At 35.5% G+C, this 26,383-nt stretch overlaps 1 protein-coding gene across 1 annotated transcript in view; it reads left to right on the top strand.

Moving 5' to 3' along the window:
* CNTNAP4 (contactin associated protein family member 4) overlaps positions 1-26,383 on the top strand; it is a 340,865-nt gene that overhangs the window by 176,544 nt on the left and 137,938 nt on the right. Inside the window, exon 4 of the mRNA XM_007527564.3 lies at positions 19,135-19,282. Within this exon, the coding sequence (XP_007527626.1) occupies positions 19,135-19,282 (148 nt within the window). The remainder of the gene's footprint in view (positions 1-19,134; positions 19,283-26,383) is intronic.

The following is a 26,383-nucleotide window of genomic DNA, read 5'->3' as shown; positions in this document are numbered from 1 at the left end:
TCTGTAATTTTTCTTTTTTGGTTGTGTCCCTGTCTGCTTTTGGTATCAGAGTGATGCTGGGTACATAGAAGGTGGAAGAGAGTATTCCAGTGTCTTCAATCTTCTGGAAGACTTTTAAAAGTAGAGGTATTAGTTTTTCTTTGAAGGTTTTGTAGAATTCATTTGTAAAACCATCTGGCCCAGGACTTTTATTTTTGGGGAGATTTTTGATAACTGTTTCAATTTCATTAGCTGTGATGGGCCTGTTCATGTTATCCACTTCCTCTTTACTTAGTTTTGGAAGTTGGTAGGTGTCTAGGAAATCGTCCATTTCTTCCAGGTTGTCTAGCTTGGTGGCATATAATTGTTCTTAGAAGTCTCACATGATATGTTGAACTTCTGCAGCGTCTGTTGTGATATCTCCTCTTTCATTTATGATACAATTTTTTTGGGTCTTCTCCCTTTTTGTTTTGATAGTCTGGCTAAAAGTTTGTCGATTTTGTTCACGCTTTCGAAGAACCAAAATTTATTTCCATTGATCTTTTGTATGGTTTTCTTATTTTCAATGTTATTTATTTCTACCCTAACTTTAATGATCTGTCCTTCTGGTTGCTTCAGGGTTCCTTTGTTTTTCATCTTCTTGTAGGTCTCTAAGATGTGCAATCAGACTGTTTATTTGTGATTTTTTTGTTTGTTTACTAATGTGTGCTTGTATGGCTCTGAACTTCCTTCTGAGTACTGCCTTAAATGTGTCCCAAATATTTTCATAGCTTGTGTCTTAATTTTCACTGAACTCTTGAAACATTTTATTTCTTCCTTTATTTCCTCTTTGACCCAGTAGTTGTTAAGGAGTGTAGTGTTGAGCTTCCACATTTTGGGGCTATCACAAATCTTTTTGTTGATTGTTAAGTGTTAGTTTAGTTCCACTGTGGTCTGAGAAGATGGTTGGGATGATTTCAATGCTCTTGAATTTGCTAATGCTGTCTTTGTGGCCTAACATATGGTCTATCCTTAAGAATGACCCATGTGGATTTGAGTAGAATATTCATTTCAGTTTCTTGGGATGGGTGCCTCTGAAAAATGTCCAATAGTTCTAGTTTATCTATTTCCTCACTTAGCTCCCTTATGTCTTTATTAATTTTCTGCCTGGATGATCTGTCAAGTTGAGAGAGTGGGGTGTTGAAGTCCCCTATTATGACTGTGTCACTGTTAATATATTGCTGTAGCTCTTTCAATAGATGTTGGATGTATTTAGATGGCTTCTCATTGGGTGCATAGATGTTAGTAATTGTTAAGTCCTCTTGATTGACTGATCCTCTGAGCATTAAGTAATGTCCATCCCTAAATTTTTAAATATAATTTATTTTAAAGTCTATCTGTTAGATATGAGAATAACTGTTCCTGCCCTTTTTTTCGTAGGCTGGTGGCCTGTATGATAGTTTTCCATCCTTTCTTTTTGAGTCTGTGTTTGTCTTGTTTAGTTAGGTGGGTTTCCTGTAGGCATCATATTGTTGGGTTGTGTTTTCTGATCCTACTCTGTGCCTTTTAATAGGCAAATTCAGGCCATTGACAGTTATTGATATCAAAAATTGAAGATATTTTAATGCCATTCTTATAGATTTTTAGAGCCTTCTGATAGATGGCATATTTTAGTGGTCTGACTGTTTATAGGAGATTTATCAGAACTTATTTCAGGGCAGGCTTGGTGATAGTTGATACTTTCAACTGTTGCTTGTCTGAGAAGGTTTTTAAGTCTCCATCTAGTCTGAATTACAGTTTAGCAGGTTACAGTAGTCTTAGTTGAAAGCCTTTCTCACTGAGCACTCGATAGATATTTTTCCATTCTCTACTGGCCTGTAGTGTTTGTGTGAAGTCTGCTGCTAATCTTATGGGTTTTCTTCTGTTGGTGACTCTTTGTTTTTCTCTTGCAGCCTTCAGGATCCTTTCTTTATCCTTATTCCTTTCCATTCTAAATATGATGTGTCTTGGTGTCTTTAAGTCTGGGTTAATTCTGTTTGGGACCCTCTGGGATTCTTGGACCTTTATGTCTTTGATGTTGTCTACACTAGAGAAGTTTTCAGCTATATGTCCTGAAGCATGCTTTCTTCCCCTCCCTCTCTTTCTTCCTCTTGTAAGCCAATAGTGCATATATTATCCCATAGGTCTCTGTTGTTGCTTTCAGTATCTCTTAATATCTTTTTGTGATCTCTTACATATTTTTCAGTTGTCTCTAGTTCTTCCTCAATCTTGCTAATTCTGTCTTCAGCCTCATTGATTCTATTCTCTCTCCCCTCTACTGTTTTCTGGAGTTCATCTATTTTGTTACCCTGTTCTGATACTGTTTTAGCTTGTTCAGCTAGTTTTATTCTTAGCTTAATGATTTCAGCTTTCAGCTCTCTAATAACCTTGAGATAATTAGTGTTTTCTTCCAGAGTCTAATTTGTTGTTCTGCATTTCTCTGATGACAATTCTTTCAAACTCTTTACTCACTCCTGTGATTATTTCCTTAACTAGTGTTTGGATGTTGACCTCATTATTTTGTGGTTCAACCTTTGGTCGGCTTTTAGCTGGACTCTTTTCCTGGTTCATTTCTTCAATATTTCTTTTTGTTGTTTTAACTATTCTATATAGTATGTTATGAAGTCCCTCTCTCAATTCTTTTCAAATTACTGATATATATTACCTGGATTGACTTGTTTCTAAGTAAGGTAATTAAAGGGTTCACAGTTGTGGAAATTGACAGTTGTTTAAATATTATTTTAATCCCTGAGTTGGAGCACATTGGCTTAAAACCTCTTTTGTTCTTTTTCTTCCCTGTAGGCTATAGGAGCCTGAGGGCTTTAAAGTATAAGTAGGCTTCATAGCTTAATCACTGACTCCTGACCAAGGGGTAAAGCAAGGTAGGGCAGAGATAGTCCAGTGGTTATGCAAGGAGACTCCCTAAGCCCCACCACTAGGCCACCAAGTGTAGATGTTCTCCTGAGTTTCCTTGTTAGTTCTCTGTCCCCTGGTGTCAGCACAGGGCCTACCAGCTGCTGCTTCGGCTTCTGAGAGCAGTAATAATGGAGACTCACAGTTACATTTGGTGAGTCTTAGCAGAGTCTTCTCCTTCCTTCAGCCATCTTTTTGTTGGTGAAACAGACTGGAGGTGGTTTCTCAACTGGTAAATTGTCAGACTGTTACTAGCCACTTCATTTCTCCCTAGGCTCCTCTCTGTCCACGAGCCACATGTATTTGCACTCACCGGTGATTTGGTGGGTTCCTGAAGTCATTCTAGTCCTGTCTTATTGTGGTCCCAGATGATCTCCTTTGGTATTCCTAGTTGACCCGGGAGAGGAGAGGAGAGAAACACAGCTGCTGCTGCTCCGTAGCTCTGCCCTTGAAATCTGACCATCTATATATTTTTAAAAAAATGTTTCTTTTTTTTTAATATTTATTTTATTTATTTATTCCCTTTTGTTGCCCTTGTTGTTTTATTGTTGTAGTTATTATTGTTGTCATCGTTGTTGTATAGGACAGAGAGAAATGGAGAGAGGAGGGGAAGACAGAGAGGAGGAGAGAAAGACAGACACCTGCAGACCTGCTTCACCGCCTGTGAAGCGACTCCCCTGCATGTGGGGAGCCGGGGTTCAAACCGGGATCCTTATGCTGGTCCTTGTGCTTTGCGCCATGTGCGCTTAACCCGCTGCGCTACAGCCCGTCTCCCTAAAAAAATGTTTCTATGTATACAGTCATGCAATCTATAAATAATTGCAGTTATTTTTTGTCCCTTCCCAAATCCTCTTATTTGTTTAGTACTTTTACTTCATTGTGTTAACTAAAACATTTACTATGTTTTGAATGGAAAGGTCTGGAAAACATTTGCCTCATTTCCAGAACCACAGCATTTTTCAGTATTTCCCATTACACATGATACTAGTTGCAAGATCTTTGTAGCTGTCTTTTACTGCATTAGAAATTCTCCAATTGACTAAAACTTAATCATTTGTAGATGTTAAGTTTAGTCAGTTGCTCTTTCTGCATCTGTTTAGAGTGCCATATTTCTTTAGTTTGATTAATTACACTGTATGGTTTTAAAATATTAAGTGATCCATATGTTACTGAAATAAATTTGGATTGAACTATGATTCATTAGACTTTTTATATATTTATATATTCTAGAATAAGTTTGCAAGTATTTTATTTAGGGATTTTTGGATCTCTGCAATGAATAAGATAGGCTATTTTCTTTCTTTTTTTTTTTTTTTTATCTTATATGGATCTTCTTAGTTTTTGATACCAGATTTATGTCTATCCATGTCTGGATATCCTTTTCTTTGTCGAAATTTTTCTAAGTAATCAACTTCTCTATGGACACAATTTCATCTTTTTTTATTTGCTGAATAGTACCCATTGACTATATGGCCCCCAAACTTTTTTATCCAGTCATATGTCAATGAGTGTTTAGTTTGCTTCCATAGTTTGTCTGTTTATGAATAATTCAGCTATGAACATGGGAGTGAATATATCCCTCAAATTCTTAACTATTAATCATTAGCATTTCCTTTTTGATACCCATGTGCTCAAGGACTTCTCTTTCTCTAGCAAATTGATAATTTACAGCTTCTGTCTTTTTTGAGGGCAGAGTATGAGGAGAGATTTGTTAATTTTAGCAGATCTTTAAAGCAATAGCTTTTTGTCTCCTTTAATATTTCTTGCTTTAAATTTCATTAATTTATGTTCTTTTTTGTATTTTTACTATTATTTTAGACTTAAGTTGCTGTATACTCTATACTTATTAAATTAAAAAAACAGATTGTTTAAGGTATTTTCTGCATACATTTAAATTTTATAAATACTATTGTAGCCCACAAAATTTGCTAATTGTGTTTTCATTTAGATGAATTTTAAAATTCACTTGAGACTTCTGTCTTAATTTAGGTAATTTCTAAGTACTTTGAAGCTTTCTAGTGATATTTCAGCTAATAATTTAATTTCATCATTCTACTTTAATTCTATTATTATTTGAGAGCTTACTTGGTATGATTTATATTTTTCTAGACTTGTGAGGGCATATTAGGGTACATAACATGGAATATCTTGATTTACTATCAGTTTGTAAAGGTTGTTTATGTTATTGCTGGATGTAACACTCTAAATATAAAATTGATCCAGTTGATTCACGTTGACATAAATTTTTCCTATATTCATATAGGGTGTTTTTTCCCTCTTTTTATATCAATTTATACAACTATAATAATGGATCTATGTATTTTTCTTTGCAGTCTTGACTGGTTTTTTTATTATACATTCTGACAATTTGTTGTTAGATACATCCACATGCACCATTTTGTTAAATTTATCTATTTATCATTACATAATGTTATTACATAATGTCCCTGTTTCTCTCAGATAGTCTTACATTTTCTGCAATTTTTTTTTAGACTTATTGCTTTAATGAAAACAAAACAAAAAGCAGGGTGACAATAATGGTAGTCTTAGCATCTTACAGTGCACTTTGTACAGTCTCTAATATTGTGGCAGTTGGTTTCTGTTTTGACATGAAACTATCAACAATTATTTATTTGTTTCCTTTATTAGGGGATTAATCATTTAGAGGCAATAGTATAATACAGTAGTTTGTGCTTGTGTAACATTTGTCATTTTTCTACATAATAGTTCAACCTGGGGCCAGGTGGTGGAGCACCTGGTTGAGTGCACATATTACAATGCACAAGGACCCGGGTTCGAGCCTTATGTCCGCACCAGCAGGGAGAAAGCTTTGCAAGTGGTGAAACAGTGCTGCAGGTGTCTCTCTGTCTCTCTCCTTTTCTATAACTCCCTTCCCTCTCGATTTCTGGCTATCTCTATCCAATAAATAAAGATTTAAAAAGTATAAATAAAAATGTAGATTCTTTAAAAAATAAAACAACAATGCAGCCCCCTCTAGGTCTTCCTCTGCCATCATATTCCAGGACCTGCACCCTTAATTTCAATTATGTTTTTGGATTCTAGTATTTCCCATTAGTTCTTAAAGTTTTCCTCTTTATTACATATAACTCATATGCTTTTTTATGTTGTCCACTTTTTTTTTTATTTATAAAAAGGAAGCATTGACAAAGCCATAGGATAAGAGGGGTACAACTCCACACAATTCCCACCACCAGAACTCCGTTCACATCCCCTCCTCTGATAGCTTTCCTATTCTTTAACCCTCTGGGAGTATGGACCCAAGGTCATTGTGGGATGCAGAAGGTGGAAGGTCTGGCTTCTTTAATTGCTTCCCCACTGAACATGGGCATTGACAGGTCGATCGATACTCTCAGCCTGCCTCTCTCTTTCCCTACTGGGGCAGGGCTTTGGGAAGCGGAACTCTAGTACACATTGGTGGGGTTGTCTGTCCAGGGAAGTCTGGTCGGCATCATGATAGCATCTGGAACCTGATGGTTGAAAAGAGAGTTAGCATACAAAGCCAAACAATTTGTTGAACAATCATAAACCTAAAGGCTGGAATAGTGCAGATGAAGAGTTGGGGGTTTCTCCTTTTTGTAGATATCTAGTAGGCATACTTTAGTTATATTCCAAAAGGCCTATGGCTATATTAGTTTTTTTTTCCTCTTTCTTTTTTGTGAATCAACAACAGTAGAGAATGTTCCATCCTCTGAAGGGAGGATGGACAACATACTCTTTGCTACACCTGAGGAAGATGGGTCGATATTGGGGCAGCTTGGAATGTTCCTACTCATGACCACAGAATGTGAGCTCAGATCTATAGGGATGCAGAGGTCACATAGGCTCCAAAGCTGAATATGGGCTCCAGACCACATCATATTGATGGGATTTACAGTCAACAATATTCCCCTTTCCTATAATAGGGAGCTATGTTGTCCATTTTTCCCCTGAAAGTCCTTAGTAAATATATTAGAATAATTTTAATTTATGGGATGGTAATTCTGATATCTGTGACATATATGAATTTTGTCCTGATGATTTTTTTTTGTCTCTGTAGTAGATGGTTTTCCTTGCTTCTTGGTATGTCTAGCACTTAAATGAACAAACAAAAAAAAAAACCCTCTAAACATGTTATATTCTATAATGGTATGGAGCTAAACAGGTGTGCAGATTAATATTAATCTGGCTAGGAAATGGTTTTTCATTGTTCATGGGTCTTAGAAACTTCATACTCGTCTAGTAATTGGTTTTTGTCTTTCCTGTAGACTCCAAATCCTTTTCATCGGTGGTCTGTGTTATGAGTTATTTCTGTCATTACCTAGTATTATGCAGTGGTTTGGTTGGTGTGATAGTACAGTATGAGGGAGTGATAGTCACAGTTAAATGTCAGTGCTTTTAGTAGGACTTTAAGTCTTAACTGTAATCTGCTTTGTTATTGAGGATGCTCTCAACCCATTTCAGTGTTCACCTTCCTTCTGTGTGTATAAGGGTTTCTTTCTCTTGCCTCAGTGATCACCTATGTTCACACAGAACATACACATGTTTCTGAAAGTAAACTCCACTGAACCTCTGAAACAGTAGTCCTTGGAAGTTTCTTATTCTCCTTCATCAAAACATCAGAATCACCACAGAAGCATTCTTAGTACTTCATGACACAATGCCTCTAGTTCTTTGGATGGTGGTTTGCCATGCATGTTAATAAACCTGTGCTGATATAATAATAAAATACCATATTTTGAGTGATATAGTCAACACATTTTTTTCTCAGTTATGGAAATGGGAAAGTTGAAGATCAAAAATGTCTTTTAATTCATTTCATAGATTGTAGACATCTGTTTTCTTGTTTTTTCCTATTCTGGCAGGGTGAGAAAGATAATTCTGTATTTCCTCCTCTATGTGTAACTTCAATTTTCTGATGGGACTAAGAAAATTCAGTGATTTCCAGCTTGACCAGCTTTTTGTTTTATTTCCTTTTCAGTTAATTAGTGTGTATGCATATTTAAGACTATAAATATTCCCTGAAAATTGTATTACTACCTTTTATTCCTTTTTACAATATGTAGGACATTATATATGAAAAATTAACACCTAATCTGAAAGATAACTTTCTACGTAGTTAATTGTATTTATTTATGCAGGAAACAAGGAATACTGCATATCTCTGGACATGTTACTACAATTTCTGGGATGGTTATATTTCTTTAAGGAGTTGTTACCCTCAGGCTTACTCTTTATTCTAAATTATAGACTCTCGAAGTTCTGATTAAAACCCATAGAAATGTAGTGTAGTCCTACATTAGTTTAGACAAACTAAATTGGTTCTGGTCCTATGAAATTGTCAGAAGATTTGCTGAAGTCCTCAGTTTCAATCACTTAGTTTCCTGTACAAAGAAAAGAGTATCAAAAGTAGGAATCTCTTGGGTTTTCTCTTTTCCCCAAGATCTTGGACATTTAATGTTTTCTTGCACTTCATTCCTGACTTTTCATTTTCTGTGACTTTTCTATCAGGAGGTTATTCAGAGTTCTCTAGGCTGCCACTACCATTATATTATTATTTATTAGTTAAAAAGCATTTTCTGTCTCAACACAACATTAACCTTCCACAAAATTGTAAAGTTTTACCCTTCTGGTAATTTAAGCCTAATTTCCTGTATATGTATCCTTTGTGAAGTAGTTTATTGCTTGTCTAAATAGTTATATTTTACAGTGAAAGTTGTATTTTTTATCTGCTTTTCCTCTCTTGCTTGTTTGATCCTTCTGTCTTGAGAATTCAAACCATTCTTTGTTTAAAAAAAAAAAAAGCAGCCTTAACAATATATTTTACAACTTGTGTCTCTCCATAGCCTCATTGAGTATTATTTATTTACCAGAGCAGTGCTTAGCTTTGGCTTGTGGCAGTGCTAGGGTCTATACTCTTAATTACTACATATCAATGAAGCTCCATGTATGGGCAATTCCACTACTTCTAGTGAACTACTTTTTCCTTTTAATTTCAGATGGAAGCAGAAAGGTAGCGCAGAGGAGAAGGAGAAAGAGAGATAGAAGGAGAGACTGTTTCATCATTTATGAAGTTTCTCCTAGTGCCACACATATGGTGCCAGGGACTCAAACCCATGTCCTCATACATGGTGCATAGTAAAGTACGCACTCTACTGGATGAGATATCACCCAGTGACCTATACTCTTTGAAAAATAGGGATTGGGTGGTTGTGTACCTGCTTTAGCACACACATTACTGTGTGTAAGGACCCAAGTTCAAGCCCCCATCTGCAGGTAAAAGCTTCATAAATGGTTAAGCAATGTTGTGAGTGTTTCTGTCTATCTTCCTCTCTAGCCCCCCCTTCCTTATCAACTTCTCTCTGTTTCTTTCTTTTTTTTTTATTTAAGAAAGGATTAATTAACAAAACCATAGGGTAGGAGGGGTACAACTCCACACAATTCCCACCACCCAATCTCCATACCCCCCCCACCCCCGATAGCTTTCCCATTCTCTATCTTTCTGGGAGCATGGACCCAGGGTCATTGAGGGTTGCAGAAGGTAGAAGGTCTGGCTTCTGTAGTTGCTTCCACGCTGAACATGGGCGTTGACTGGTCGGTCCATACTCCCAGTCTGCCTCTCTCTTTCCCTAGTAGGGTGGGTCTCTGGGGAAGCTGAGCTCCAGGACACATTGGTGGGGTCTTCAATCCAGGGAAGCCTGGCCAGCATCCTGGTGGCATCTGGAACCTGGTGATTGAAAAGAGAGTTAACATACGAAGCCAAACAAATTGTTGAGCAATCATGGACCCAAAGCTTGGAATAGTGGAGAGGAAGTGTTAGGGAGATACTCACTGCAAACTCTAGTGTACTTCTGCTTTCAGGTATATATTTTGCAGTAGTTTATGGATACGTGTGAACATAAGCTCTCTCTCACAGAAATTGGTGTATATCTAGGTTATGGGACTTTGTTAGAAAGTGAACCACCTGAGATGAAATTAGAGTGTACTATAAAAGGAAAGGTCTCACCCGAGTAATGAAGCTGAAGGGTTGTCATTCCACACGTGAAGTCTCTGGACACAGTCTGAGGTGAAGCATGTTGAGGTGGCAATCGTTGCGTTGGTTAGGTTGTGATCGGTGGATGCAATATATATCACTCCTAGCAAAATGTAGATATATATATAAATCAGTAGTTAATTAATATGAGAGGTGGAAAATCAATTGTATGTCTCAAAGTTTTTCAAAACACAAACTGAATCTTTTTAATATATAGACTGTGTATTTGATATGCGGACTCTCTCAAAAGCCTAGACCAAGTAGATTAGAAGCATCCAATAGCACAGCTATATACAAGATACTGGATACTGTACAGCAAACCCTAACAAAAGGACTTTTCAAAGTTAACCCAATTACCAAATAATGTGATGATAACATTAACTATCGATTGTCTTTTTGAACCCTAAGACAGCAGGAACCTCACATCTCCACTATAGAGCCCCTACTTCCCCCAGTCCTGGAACCCTTGGACAGGGCCCACTTTCCCGTATGCCTCTCCCAATCCATAACTTCTCTCTGTTTCTATCCAAAATGAATAAATATATTTTAAAAGAACTCTAAAAAAGAAAAATGTTAGTTATCATACACACAAGATAAAATATAACTTTCTAATTTGATTATTGTATTCTTATTACTGTTTCTCTATACTATAAATTATATTCATGTTCCATTTAGAATCAACTTTTGGTGAATATTTAATTTTTATATAGTCTTATTAATAGTAACTTAACATTGGTTTATAAAGTCATAATAAAATTTCAGGGTACTGATTCACACCCTTATATGTGTATATAGAACTCACACCCACCACCAAAGTTCCTGTGCTCCCTTCCCTGATAACTACCATATTTACATAAAGGTTAAGAGAAAATTCAGTTACTATTTTTTGAAAGTTTATATATTTTAATTATCTGTATTCCATATATGAGTTGGAGCCATCCAGCAGTTGTCTTTCACCTGTTTACTTATTTCACTTAGCAAATAACTTCTAGCTCCATTCCTTTCATCCTAAATGATACAATATTATCTTTATAATTGCAGAGTGGTATTCTATTGAAAATATATCCCCTAAATCTTTATCTTTTGTTTCTTGATGAGTAACTTTTGTAGACATAGTTACAACATCTTGTTCAACAAGACTAATAATATTTTTTAATTTAATAAGAGAAAGGGAGACACAGAAAGACAAATAGAGAAAGGTCAGAGCACTTCTAGGCTCTGGCTTACGGTAGTTCAGGGGAGTGAACGTAGGACTTCAGAGACTCAGGTATGAACATCTGAAAATCTTCTTGTAAAAGCCTTATGCTATCTGCCCAGTCCCCTCTCTTGTACTTTTTTTAGAAATTCTTGTTGAAGGTACACTTAATAAGGATTTATTGCTAGAGATGTGGCAGTAGCTTATTAGCAAAGCAAAGGGCTTACATGTAGGAGACCCTAAGTTTGCTCTCCAGCACACTTAGGCCAAACCAAATGATAATCTGTCCTCTCTAAATCTCATCATATAGATAAATACAGTTTTAGTTAGTTACCAAAGAGATGACTTGCCAGTTAGATTGTGAGTCTTACTTTGCTCATTCAAGTCTTAGTACCACATGGAAGATGCCATAGGACAGGAGGAACTCAGGTACTATTGAAGTCTTTCCCTCTCTATCTCTCAATAAGAACAAAAAAAGCAACCCAGGAGTGATGAAAATACACATGCTTCAGAATGGTAGTTCTGCAAACAAATAATGAAAGAGATTAATAACTAACACCATGAAAAAAGAGCCGATTTCCATTACATAGACTGTTGATAACATTTCTTTTTAGTTTCTCTGTGTTGGTTTACTCTGCCAAGATAAATTATACATGAAGGTAGATTATATGAAAAAGGTACATGGATTCTCACAATCAGAGAGGTCAGGGATTTTCATGTTTTCTGGTTTGCTTTGTTAAATTTCTACTTGTGTTACTGTTTATTTGGGTGGGAGCTGGACCAATTTATATGGAATTACAATATCTGCTATATCGCCACATATAACTGGCCTCATGTTTCTGATTTATTATAACAGTGTTTGAAAGCCTTTATGAACTGCCATATGGACATCTCCCTTTATGCATCTTGGCTGTCATAGATGAGTTGTTCAGTTAATATTTGAAAAAGAAATTAATGCCATTACACCTCCTCATAAACTTCAGAATCACTAATAGAAATACTTAAAATCCCGGGAAAAACTTTTATTCATTAACTCCATAAATTATTTTGATTAGAATACATTTCTAAATAATCTATAGACACTTCATTGAGCTTGGAAATCTTCAGGTATGAAAGAAAAGAAAAATGCAATTAAGTCTTTATGGTATTTATCAAGTAAGATACATCTTAATCTTAATTGTAGGTAGTTCATAATGATAAAGTAATTCTTATCTAGTAGAAGGCTACTATTGATGTATAAAAGTCTTTTTTGGTTATGAACATTTGTCTTGTATTTTTCTACTCCAATAATTTTGAGAAAATGTGAGGTTTAGTAGAATAATTCCTTTTTTTATAAAGTCAACTGGTAGATCTATATCCCAGTTCAGAAATAATCTAAGCTGTACTACTCTCAAATATGTCAGAGATTTTAAATATAAACTAGTATAAAAAGAGGAAGGAAGCCTGGGACAAAATACCAAGTTTCCTCTAGGGTGAGTTGTTTGCTTTCATATTCTGTTAGAATGAAGCCTTTTGATGGCTTATTTAAATTATGGGCCATACAGTCAGAAAAGCCTGGAATTAAATCTTTATACTGCCACTTTCTAGTTCTGTGGCTTTAGGCACATAACCTCTATAGCTTTCATTATGCTTAGTTTTAAGATGGCTACAAAAATTACTGCTTTACAGGCTTGGTGCAAATATTAAAGCTATATAACACATTTCTGCTGTATGACTATGAGGTACAAACTTTCATGTTAAGGACATTTAGATTTGTAACAAAGAACACATTTGGCACTTACTTATCTATGTGAAAGTTAGTTCTAGTGAACCCCATGTCTTAAAATATCTTTTTGAAACTTTGTAGGATAAATTGTGTGTGTGTGTGGGTGGGGGGAGCCAAATGCCTGAAGAATGTTGGAAGAGAGGGAACAAGATATACAAAACAAATTAGCTTGACTTGCTTTAGAAATATAGGATTTAGGGTTCTACTCACAAATTTTATTTATAACTAATGTTGCATTGATTTATAACACTGTCTCAGGTGTGCATCATTAAAAGTCAATATATGTTTATAAATACTAAGTTCAACACTAAACATCCAATTCTATCCTTCACTATACCTCTTGCCAACCTTTTGCTTGATTTACTCACACTTTTACTCTTCTTTTCTGGTAGTCACCAATTGGTCTTACAGTTTAAAAGTTTATTTTTTTTATTTAGTCCATCTGTTTGTATAATCAGCACCTCAAGTAATTCAGATGTATAGTAAGTTCAGAATCTATAATATAGGGGAAGACAAGAGCAATAACGTAAATTATATCTTAGAGAGATTTAAATCCATGCATTTTAATTAATTGTTATCATGTGAAAAAAATCTTTACAGAATATTAAGGAAGGTCTCCTGAGTAAAAAAAAAAAAAAAAGGAGGCTGGGTGGTGGCACACCTGGTTGTGCACACATGTTACAATGCATAAGGGCCTGGATTCGAGCCCCCAGTCCCTACCTGCAGGAGAAGAGCTTTATGATGGTGAAGCAGGACTACAAATGTCTCTCTGTCATTCCTTCCCCCTCTCAATTTCTGGCTGTCTCTCTACAATAAATAAATAAAGATAAAAAACATTAAAAATACATTTAAAGCCTGATCGTATGCAGTGAACTTTTTCGAAAGTAATGTAGCATCAATTCCATTCCTCATTCACAAACATCTTGAAAAAAAAGATATTGAATTAAAAAGCAGAATATCATGTATTAAAACATTTCAGCAGGTGGAGCAAAACTATACAAACAGCAGCTTTAAGTTAGATATTTAGTTAATAGTAATATGCAATTTTACCCAATGATGTTGCCCTAAGGATGTTGTTGAAGGTACCCCAGTGTATTAAATGACATTTCTTTCTCCTCTGTCATAGTTTACACTTATTATGTCTTTATCCTACTAATTATTATTATATTAAATATTTTAATATTTATTTATTTGTTCTCTTTTGTTGTTGGATAGGAAGAGAGAAATCTAGAGAGGATGGGAAGACAGAGAGGGGGAAAGAAAGATAGACACCTGCAGACCTGCTTCACTGCTTTTGAAGCAATTACCCTGTAGGTGGGGAGCCGGGGGCTCGAACCAGGATCCTTACTCTGGTCCTTGCTCTTTACGCCCTGTGCACTTAACCCGCTGCACTACCACCCGACTCCCTGATTATTATTTTTGAAATATCTTTATGTTGTACCGAGTTGAAACCAGAGTCTCACACATGTATAATGCTGCTGATGTGCCTCTGGTTCTCATTTTTTTCTTTTTTTGCAGGGAAGGGAGTATGGCACCATTCTGCTATCCATAGAGTTCTACTTCTTTCTGTCCTTGATTCTGTCCATGGTGCTTCTATGTGATGCCAGGGATCAAACTCAAGCCTTCACATATCATATGATAAGTCATGTGTTTTATGCCCCAGGCGTCTATTTTAAAATTTATTATAAAATAAATACTCTATTTTAAAAATCTGTTCATGACTACAATATGGTAAATATCGCACCCCCAGCTCAAAATTTTTCTTGACCTATATTAGAAATGCCTGCTTAAACTTTTTAATATATCAAGATATATACTACCAATACAAATTAAGAGTCTTATCATTTTTATATTCCCTAAATTTAAGTGAATCATAAAAAAGTAAAATGTGAAAGATTTCAATTTTTAAACTTCCTTGTTTTTTCTTTCTGTTATCACTGTTTCCTCTAATTTCATCAAATTCTGATATTGTCATGGTGGCATCTTCTAGCACATTAAGTTAAAAAATGTGAGAGTATTTGGAACATTATCTATTTCATCACCCAGCTGTTAACTGCAAAAAATAATAATTGAGGATTGTATTAGCTTGCCAGGAGTATTCAGGAAGATTGAATCAGAAATATAAGAAAATCCGACTAGAATTTTATATCTATAGCCCTGGTTCTCAGGCTGGGTGCCCAATACATGTTTTGACAATTTGGAGACTTTGTAAACACACACAGAGACACACAAACACACACATTGCTGAGAGTCTGAGCAATGTGAGTTTTACTGTATAGTGTGACTTTGGTAATTGCTACCCTAAATAAAATAACTTCCCAACATCAGTCATTTTGAAGAACAAGTTGAAGTGAATATACAATGAATTATCAGGCAAATTTTCAAGCTCAAGCAAATGTTTGGACAGAAGTGGAAACATCGGTATTGTAGAGGTGGAGTAGAAATAGAAAATGCATAGTGAAATACAGAAGACTGTTCAACTTTCTCAGTTAAAAAAATTTCTCATTTTTTAAAAATTTTTTATTATTTTTATTTATTTATTGGATAGAGATAGTCAGAAATGTAGAGGGGAGAGATAGACCCCTGCAGTCCTACTTCATCACTTGTGAAGCTTTCCTCATGCAGGTGGGGACCGGGGGCTCGAACCAGGTTCCTTGGGCACTGTAACATGTGCTTTCAACCAGATGTGCCACCACCTGGTCCCTCTCAGTTAATTCTTGGTGTTAAATTTCAACCTTATGGGGGCCCAGGCAATAGCGCAGCAAGTTAAGCGCACATGGTGCAAAGCGCAAGGATCAGTGTAAGGGTATCCTAGTTGGAGCCCTGGCTCCCCACCTGCAGTGGGCTGGCTTCACAAGTGGTGAAGTAGGTCTGCAGGTGTCGATCTTTTTCTCCCCCTCTCTGACTTCCCTTCTCTATATTTCTCTCTGTCCTATCTAACAACAGCAATAACAACAATAATAATAACAACAAAGGCAACAAAAGGGAAAAACTAGCCTCCAGGACCAGTGGATTCTTAGTGCAGACACCAAGCCCCAGTGATAACCCTGGAGGCAAAAAAAAAAAAAAAAAAAAGATTCAACCTTACATAAGACATAAGACTCTAGGTATCAGAGTCTAGAGATCTGGTATTTAACAGTGTTCTTTTTTATTTATGTAAAATAATGAGCAGGAATGTGGGTCTAATATGTCTGAAATGTGCTGGATAAATAATACTCTCATAGAAAATAACTGTGCAGTTTACACATTCACATTTAACAGACTCTGCAGATTTTGTAATCACAAACCTATTAAACTGTGGTTTGTTTTACAGCCTAGCCTTTCCCATAGTACCCAACAGGTATTTTACAGAGAAGCACTTCAAACCAAGCTGTCTTCTAGGTTTTATGGAAAGAAGACAGAAATATCTTGATTATATTTAAAGTATAGGCATTTCTCTTCACCTTATCTCTTAGTGGGTCAAAATAAACAAAACCAGATAACAAACTAAAGAAGCTTCTTTCAAGGTAGTAAGTAATACGAAGTAAAGAGAACAGAAAGTTATGATGTGGGGGTTCCAGTAACATTTCTTTGCAAACGGTCAGTCTTAGATAATAATATTGTGACCAAGGTCTAAATGCAAGAGGAACTCATTGTGCAAATATCTCAGGGGAAGAACTTTCAGGTTAAGATGAACAGAGTTCAGAGGCCTGAATGTGACTGAATATAACTTATTATCTGAGGAGGTCCCTAAGTTGAAACATAAAAGTGAATATTTAATAGAGTCTGTATTTTGTTCAGAGTGGCAAAAGAAGTAGTGGGCCAAGTTGATATAGTTTGTTCTTAATTTTTAAAATAATTCTCAGGACTTCATCACTCTAAGTGAGTTCTTTATATAAGAAAGACAGAGACAGAGATAGAGAGGGAAAGTTACCACAGCACTGAAGTTTCTACTAGTGCAGTAGGTTTAGGCAGAAAACTGGATCAAACACAGGCCACAGCAGTTACATTATCCAGGTGAGCTTCCTTGATGACACTAATATAATTTATCTTTCACAGTCTTACTGACTGACTACTCAGAGGTGAAAAGTTAGGGAAATAGATGAGTAATAAGGAACAGAAGGAATAAAGAAAATGAGGAAAAGTCCATTTAAAAAGTTCTAGTGAGATGATGTTTTTTCGAATTTGAGTCATAGTTGAGATGAAGAAAAATTCCCAGTGTTTAAATATCCAACTGTGATTTGAGTCAGAAAATTGGAATATTTGTGGGGTGAAGGCAGGAATCCTGATTGATAAAGAATATAGAATTAAGTTGACCATGAAACAGTCTGTAAGAAATTTATTAAAATTACCTTGGTAAATAGAAGTAAAGAATATTCATGAAGTAGAAGGATAAAGAGGCAGATGAACAAACTCCTTGGCTATTAATATTCCTATATATTTGTTTTTGCTTTATATATTAGAGATAAGATTGACTTTGTTTCTTGATCTTGTAATAGTAATAGGCCCGATCATGAGACTGAAAAATATTAGTATTATCTCTTGTTTTGTTCCTACATGTGCTGAATATCATAATTTGTGGGGGAGAAATGAGGACTCTGGGAGGCAGCATAGTTATATGAAAGATTTTCATGCATGGGACCTGGTGGTGGAGCTCACATGTTATCATCTGGGTTTAAGCCCCCAGTCCGTGTCTGCAAGGGTGAGGCCTCACAAGTGATGGAGCACTACTGCAGGTGTCTCTTTTTTGTGTTTCCCCTTCCCACTCTACCTCTGTTTCTCACCTTCTATCAAAAAAGAAAGAAAAAGGAGGGGGATGGACACCAGGAATAGTGGAGTCTTGTGGTTATCAAGTCCCAGCAATGATGTTAAAAAGAGGAGGAGGAGGGGAAAAAAAGTTAGACTTGAGGTCCTAGAGTTCTGGACTCTAGGGTTCAAACTTGTGCACTTTTTTAAGCCAGAGCTGAGAAGTACACTGGTTAGAAACAAAATTTATATATATATATATATTACAATAGTGTTGGGAAGATACCACAGTGGTTATGCAAAAACACTTTTATGATCGATGTCCCTGGTTTAGTCCCAACCCTCACCTGGTAAGCCAGAGCTGAGCAGTACACTGGTATGTGTCTGTCTGACCCTCTCCCTGTATCTCTCTCATTAAAATAAATTATGTAAATATAACAAAATAAAATTAATAACATAAGTAAGGAGGAATAGAAAGTTGACAAGGTTGAAAGAGAAAGAGGCAGTGGATGAGAAATAAAAATATAATTTATATATGAATTATTGAGAACAATCTGATTTATTCTTTTTCATATGTGAAACCATTTTATATATTATTCAGGAGAAAATAACAGCTGCTTTTATATGGGATGCTATAAGCTGTGGGTTTTGCAGGTGAGCTGTGTGTTAACTACATCCTGATAGTGTGGAAAGAACATAGTCTGCTTCTGACCTTACCATATAGTAGCTTTACAAAAGTTAGAGTGCCATATTTTCACTCTTCTGACCTTTAATTTCATCATCCTCAATCTGACTGTGCTACCTTGGCATCATTCTCAAGGTCTTTCTAGCATTCAAATTCTATCATGAACCTGAAGTCTCGTTACAGGTCTTTCCAACTTTTTGCTGCTTCCAACTCCATTTGACAAATTTTGATATGCATATCCAGCAGTGCCATGAAGTTCAGTAACATGTTATTAGAATATAGAATATTGTCTCCAGCCATACCTCACTGAATACTCCGGATCTTGTCTGATCTCGGGAGAACATAGAATATTTTTCTGTTCTGACTGAAATATTGGGTGATAGTTTTGTTTGTACTAATGAATAAAATGAGGAAGTGAAATAACAGAAATGTCATAATTACTCGTCAGTGATTTTAGCAACACTATAGTTGAATCAGGTCATAGTTTTTAAAATACTGGCAGAAGATTTTTCTCAATTTTATGTTGTGTTGGTAACTTTTAGCTTTTAATCTACAGTTTATAAAAACAAACTTTAGCAAGGATGACATAGTGGAGAGCTGATTTAACGGAGATGATGATTTTGAACTACTTGTAAAGAAAATTGAGGTAATGGCTACTTTTGTGAATGGAAGGACTGTGTGATATAACTAGTAGTATGATTTTATTACATAAAGTAGTTTCATAATTTAAAGAAACCTAGGTATTGCGTATGGACATTATAGGTAATAAAGTAAGATGGGTATCTTCCAGATACATTGATTTCCTTCTTTCCTCTTCCTTCTAGGGATTTTCAGGAAATGTAAATGCAGACAGTGTTGTGTACTATAGACTCCAGCCTTCTATCAAAGCCAGATTTCTGCGCTTCATCCCTTTAGAGTGGAACCCTAAGGGCAGAATTGGAATGCGGATCGAGGTGTTTGGATGTGCATATAGTAAGTGTTTGTTTGTCCAGCAAGCTGAAATAGATAAGAGGAGCTCTTTTAAAAACCCAACTGTATACTTAAATTGATTTTATAGCTATGTAAAGAAATATATAAGTGGGAATGAGTTTACTGAAAACCATTTGTGTGTGCTCATACATGTCAATATTGATTTTAGTATTCAGCTTTTATATTTTGAGTCAGAAATGGAAGCATTTTGTAGATAACTCAGTATGGAGATAGATACAGACACATGCATATACCATATGTGAGTACAAATGTATACAAGTCTGATAGTATTGATTATATCCTAACTTTTAATTATTAGACCTTTCCTCTTCTGGACTGTATCTGACCATGTCTCACTTAGGTATCATAATTTAATAAAAAGACAGTGTTCTATGTAATATAATCAATTATTTGTTATGAGAGTCAGGAATATTCTCTCTAGCCTGAATAAATTCACATGACTCATTTTATACATATGCATTGCCTTTAGCATAAATTAATAGTTAAAAGACCTCTGCCAAAATATAAAATGTGTTTTAAGTACTTTCATATAAAAAGATAGAAACCACAGATTTCACTTAGTCTCCTCTTAATAAAGCATTTTATATGATCTTTTCTGGAAGAAGGGACCTAAAAGTTATTGATATCCCACCTCAAGCCACACCATCCTGTTAGATGCTCTTTTATTATAGAATATGAGTTAGTTAATATGATCTACAGACATCATATGAGAAGTCTGAGGTTTAAAGAGAGTCAGTAATTTGGCTATTGTCTCATAAACTAGCCAGAACACAAAAGGATCTGGAAAGTAATCTGAGACTGTACAACTTCACTACATCCTTTTTGCTCTGATAGACTTTTACTTTTTAGCTACCAGAACTATTTTTCACACGTATTTTATCATTTTGTATTGTAAACCAAGTTAGACTCAGGTTCAACTTGATTATATTAAAAGCTATGTCATAAACAAGTGAAGTGCAATCCTCAAAATCACTATCAATTAGATTCTTGGATATCTTAAAGAATTTTCTCAATAGCACATAATACACATTAAATATGTTATACTATGTGTGCTCAACCCCGGTGTGCCAACATCCCCGCTTAATGTAGACTGTAAATGCAGCACTGATTTAGCCGTAGTACTGATACTGGTTTTGTTTGTTTGTTGTTTATTTCTGAAACTAAAGCAGATCTTATAATGCCCATATAATAATCGAATCCTGCCCCCAACACATACACAATTTTATTGATTGCCAAGTCTTCAGAGCATTGTTTTTTCATGTTGGTTTTATTTGCTGTTTGTTGGGCACATTGTTCATCTATATTGCCAGCCTCTTTTTATCATTGGGCAAAAGTTGATGCAGCAGCAATGGAATCCTACACAAGTCTTAACTGTTTTATTAGGAACATAATATTTTACAAGACATTTGTTATCTCATGAGTATAGTTTTTTATGTCATCATAATAGGTGTCTGCACACCTCTCTTACCACATGATTTTAAACTTAAATGTCAACATCCATGCTAAAATGATGGAACAAGATGCAGTATAAAATGATTTGGTTAGGGGGTCGGGCGGTGGCGCAGTGGGTTAAGCACATGTGGCGCAAAGCGCAGGGACCGGCGTAAGGATCCCGGTTCGAGCCCCTGGCTCCCCACCTGCAGGGGAGTCGCTTCACAGGCGGTGAAGTAGGTCTGCAGGTGTCTATCTTTCTCTCCCCTTCTCTGTCTTCCCCTCCTCTCTCCATTTCTCTCTGTCCTATCCAACAACGAATTGCGTCAATAAGGGCAATAATAATAGCCACAAGGAAGCTACAACAAGGGCAACAAAAGGGGGAAAAAATGGCCTCCAGGAGCGGTGGATTCATGGTGCAGGCACCGAGCCCAGCAATAACCCTGGAGGAGGGAAAAAAAAAAATGATTTGGTTAAAGGAGAAAAAGCATACCTAAAAATAATTCCAAAATGGGTTGGGTAGGAATGTCATAGGAAGATATATTTAATCAAAACGATTTTAATCTCTCAGATACACCCTAATTTTCCTTGTTTATAGTAATAGCTCTGCAGAATATTATTTTATTAAAATATGATACAATATAACTCTCTTTTAATGAACAGTTAATAAATGCCATATACTATTCATATGAACATTTCTCATCTAGTCCTTATAACACAGTGGACTAGGTGCTTGAATATTGGTTTTCTGGGAAGCCATGATTCATTTCTGCAAAGAAAACAGAAAAATACATCATGATGTTTCTAGTAACTCAGTGCTGCTTAATGTAAGAGTAAAAGATGGAAGCAGAATTGTCTGCTGAGTGAGCCTTGCACCATGCTGTGACTTTGTTGTTTGATATAGAAATAATTGGGAAGACCAATGTGCCCCCCCACCCCCCGCCTCAGAAAGAATTTCTGTGGATGCTATCAACAAAAGAACCCCAAATAGCACAGATCCAAGACCAGGTGGGATTTTCTTCAGCTATACCTAGCCATTCTCCTGCAATTCCTATAGAAAAGAGAAAAGTGATGTTGGGGAGTAGATATCTACCCTCAATCAAGTATCTCCTCTGAATTATAGTCATGCAACACTTGCTCATGCTGGGATGGAATACACCTCTTGTGGGTTTGTGGAAGGTCAGGAGGATTGCATCCAGGATGAAAGTACTTGAATATAAGTAAATTCTAGAAGGTAACGGGAGAGAGAATTAATTCCATTCTTGACTCATTATGGTTTGGTGCCTATAAACTGCAGAAGATTGGAGCTCTAAGCATTTGAAGATATATAACCAAAGCCTGTATTAATAACATTATTGTCATTAAATCATAACATTTCCACTAATTACATTATTATTAATAATAAATAATTGAAGTACTATTTTTGAACACCTACTCACAATTTTGAAAAATAGGATTCCATTTTTATCACAATTAAATTAGATCTTTTATGCTGTTTTCTATGGGAGTATTTTTATGCCACCCCCTGCTCACTTAATTGAAGATGCAGATACAAACTAATCTAGTAAATATTTCAGAGAAAATGACTATTGTGAGAACTACAAATCATTTCATCATCTTCTAGTCCACTTAACTAGAGCAATAACTTCTTATGAAGGAACAGCAAGTGAATAGAGGAATCCATATCAAAGACCTTGTTCTACTTTTATGTCTGTACACCTGAAGTTGTTTCCTGAGTAATGAGAGAAGTAGAAGGTACATTTTATTGGTTCAAAAGGAAAGTATAAATTTAAGATATCTTGGCTATAGCAGCCTTGAACATGTTTATGGATCTAGACAAGAGATGTATGTGGAAGAAAAAAAATGATGAAAAAGAAATTACTCTACTAAATGTCCCAGAGAAAAATAAGCAAATGGTAAACAAAGACAAAAAAGGAGAAATGACTGAGAGTTAATATGTCTGAGATGTTCTTTGAAAGTAGCAATTAAGCTACAGGAGATAATGTTCTTTAATTGTGGGTGAAATTAAGAGGAAATTGCCCTTAGTATAAATACTAAGTCTCTTTTCTCTGGGTTTTGTGTAAACAACTTTATTTTTTACATTCTATAATCTTCCCTTCCTAATTCTCAACATGGTAAGATCATCCAACTGCCCAACCATACTGAACTCATTTTCTTTCCTTTGATAGGACATGATTTAATGGTCTTTCTAGAATTAGAATTTTTGCAAAAAAAAAAAAATAGGCCTCATACCACACATTCAACTTTAATTCCCCTACCTTTAACTCATCACTGTATTTCACTGTAGAAATGGATGTTTCTGATAACTTCTTTAATATCCCCCATTTAAGTCCAAAGATATTTCACCCATTCCTAGAATAGTCCTGCTACTCCCAGTCATATGTAATATATATATATGAAAGTATGTTATATACAGTTACATGTTGTAACTGGAAGCCCCCCCCCCTTTTTTTACTATTAGTCTTCTAGATAGAATAATAATAAATAAATAAATAAATAAATAAATAAAATGAACTCCAGCAAAGTTTTTCCATTGTTTTAGTGTCATATTCAGCTTATTAAAGGTCTAGCACAGAATATAAGAGGACTAAGTGAGACTGTTGGGGGACTGGGTGGTGGCACACCTGGTTGGGCATACATGTTACAATGTGCAAGGACCCGGATTTGAGCCCCCGGTCCCCACCTACAGAGGGAAAGCTTTGTGAGTGGTGAAGCAGTGCTGCAGCTGTCTCTCCATATGTCTCCCTCTCTATCTCCCCCTACCCTATGATTTCTGGCTGTCTTTATCCAATAAATAAAGATAATAATAAATTTTTTTAAGTGAGACTATTGGATAAGAAGAGATATCAGTACTTCTAGAATAGTGTGCTATTTACATAAATGCAGACTTTTTAAAAGGAAATAATGAATTATATTATATATATATATATATATGTTAATAATTGTAAAACTCCTTAGCAGTTTTTTGTTTGTTTGTTTGTTGTTTTTTACCAGATCACTGCTCAGCTCTGGCTTATGTTGGTGCAGAGGATTGAACCTGGGACTTTGGAGCCTCAGGCAGGAGAGTCTCTTTGCATAACCATTATGATATCTACTCCTGCCCACTCCTTAGATTTTCAAAAAAAAATGTACATTTTAATTTATTTATATTAGAGAGGAAGAGACCAGAGCACTGCTTCCCCATTTATGTGATGTGAAAAATCTAACCTAGGGCCTCACACATGCAAGATATGCACTCTATTTGCTGGCCTACCTCCTTGGCTGAAGAATATGAATTTTATTATATAAAATATAACTCCCTTAAAGTTGCTGTCCTAACCAGTAATCTGATTTTATATTTCTGGAGTTCTCATACAACATTTCTTCTTTTTTATGGTCCACTAAAATTTGTAAGTCTATTGCTAACTTGTAATGAATTGCTTGTTGAATTTCTTTTCTTTCATATTGGAGGATCCATTCTCTCTTACAATGTCAGCTCAAGTTGCAGGATTTGGTATAGTAACTATTTATTAAAATAATGTGTTAAGAAAAATAAAGTCTGGGGTATGATTATGGTGTAAGTTTTAAAAAGAATAATAATTTACACCTATTAAATAGCAGTTGGTTAAGTTTAAATATCTGTGAAATGAACATATGATATCAAATGTTATTATTCAGTGAATAATAATAACAATAATAACATGCAGAATAATAATCTCAGACACTGAGTACTTCATGCTCACAGTATCTTTGTATAGTATTTGAGGCAAGTATTACTTTCCACATGTTTCAAGTAAAGAACTTGAGAATCCACATATGTAGTTTCTATGACATGATTAAATTTAAAATTAGACATCAGGAACAAATACAGCTTACAATATTCCAATGACACACTCAAGTAGTAGTATAGTACATGTCACCAATTTCAAATATATTTAAAAGGTTAATTTAGATCAATATTTAAGTGTCAGTAATAAAACTTTGTTTCTATAACCTCCTGGAATGGTGTTACTGACCTTACTCAGTCTATTTACAACCATGTTAGTAAAGTCACCTTTTCCCTGTGGTTATATACAGCACTTGATCCTGTGACTTCTTCCTTCATATTGTACTAATTATAGTTTTTTTTTTAACTTAAGAGTGGCTGAAATCATTCTGTGTTCTTTTATGCTACTATGCAAAAAATAGTACAGCTTATTTCCTGTTGATTTCTCAAATGCTTGGTCACCCCTCACCATCTCTTTAAAACCCAATTCAGTAATGCAGATTTCAAGTGCCTATACATCATGTTGTTGCTTGGAGATTTCACTGTATAATAGTTTAATGGTGACTCAGTCTGATTTATGTTTCTTAGAAGTCAAAAAAATTTGGACCTCTGTTTCATAATTCATAGGCAGTAATTTTCAAATAAAGAACAGTATGATCAGCATTGAAGGCTAACTGCAGACTTAACCAAGAAGGGTTTGGTCCACAGTTCTTTTCTCTAATAGCTCTCTTCTATTTATACCTAAGGGATCATCCCCAAAGAATTAAAGAAGCTCTTCAAGCCTTTTTAAAGAACCTTTTCATGACCTTCAAATAAAGTCAATTTTCTATTCAAGAATTTGTTCTCCAGTTCACACATTTTCCATCCAATTTTCTGTATCAAGTTTCTTAGTCAAATGACCTCATCAATGAAAAATGACTCATAGTTTAGGTCATAGAATCAATTTCTCTCTTAAACATCCTTCAGGGAAATGTTTCCACCACCTCCACTACTTCCTACAAGCACCACCAGTACTGTAAATAAATCACCTATGTTTGTTTTCTATGGTATGATTCAATATGCAGTGAGGATATTTATTTCCAAAAAATGATTTCTGGGGGCCAGACAGTGGTACACCTGGTTAAGTGTACATATCACAGTGCACAAGGACCTGGGTTCAACCCTGGTCCCTATCTGCCAGGGAAAAGCTTCACAGGTGGTGAAACAGAGGTAAAGGTGCCTCTCTCTTTCTCTTTTTCTCTCTTTATCTTCCCCCTCAATTTTTCTCTGTCTCTATCCAATAATAAATGGAAAAACTAAAGAAAAGAAAATTATTTCTGTGAGTTCCCTTTTCTTCTCATCAATTAACACTCATGCTGTCATCCTGCTTTAGGATACAAAGACATCTTCATTCCAGGGTATGTTTTCCACAGATTTTCATTTGGTGAATATCAGGCAGAGCTCAAGAAATTGAATGCTTATCAAGTTCTCAACAGATTCTCCTCAATTGATTTTCATATAACTAGGCCATGGTTCTCAATTAAAGAAATCATATGTCTTTATATATGTGTCTTTTAGCAATCCATTGGGAATGGGGAGAGGAGGAGGCTTTCAATTTGAACATCCTCAAACTTCTTCAGTAAGAACAGAATAGAAGAGTGAGGAAGGACTCTAAGTCAATTGGAAGACATTACTGGGTTGTTGGAAAAGTCATGGCAAGTTTATGCAAAGAAAAACAGGCAAGTACATTATGACTTTTCCAACAACCCATTACATTGAAGAATGCATAGAAAATATGCAGAGGTGGAAAAATACTAGGAGCTAAAACATTTCTGCAGTTTACGTGTTGTCACATCCTTCGCTCAGGCTGAGTGGATCTGCTCTTCCTGAACATGTTAGAAATCATT

The sequence above is a fragment of the Erinaceus europaeus genome, chromosome 2, assembly GCF_950295315.1.
Source record: "Erinaceus europaeus chromosome 2, mEriEur2.1, whole genome shotgun sequence".
NCBI classification, from domain to species: Eukaryota; Metazoa; Chordata; class Mammalia; order Eulipotyphla; family Erinaceidae; genus Erinaceus; species Erinaceus europaeus.
The sequence above is the reverse complement of the archived record's forward strand: the minus strand, read 5'-3'. Positions and strand labels throughout refer to the sequence as shown.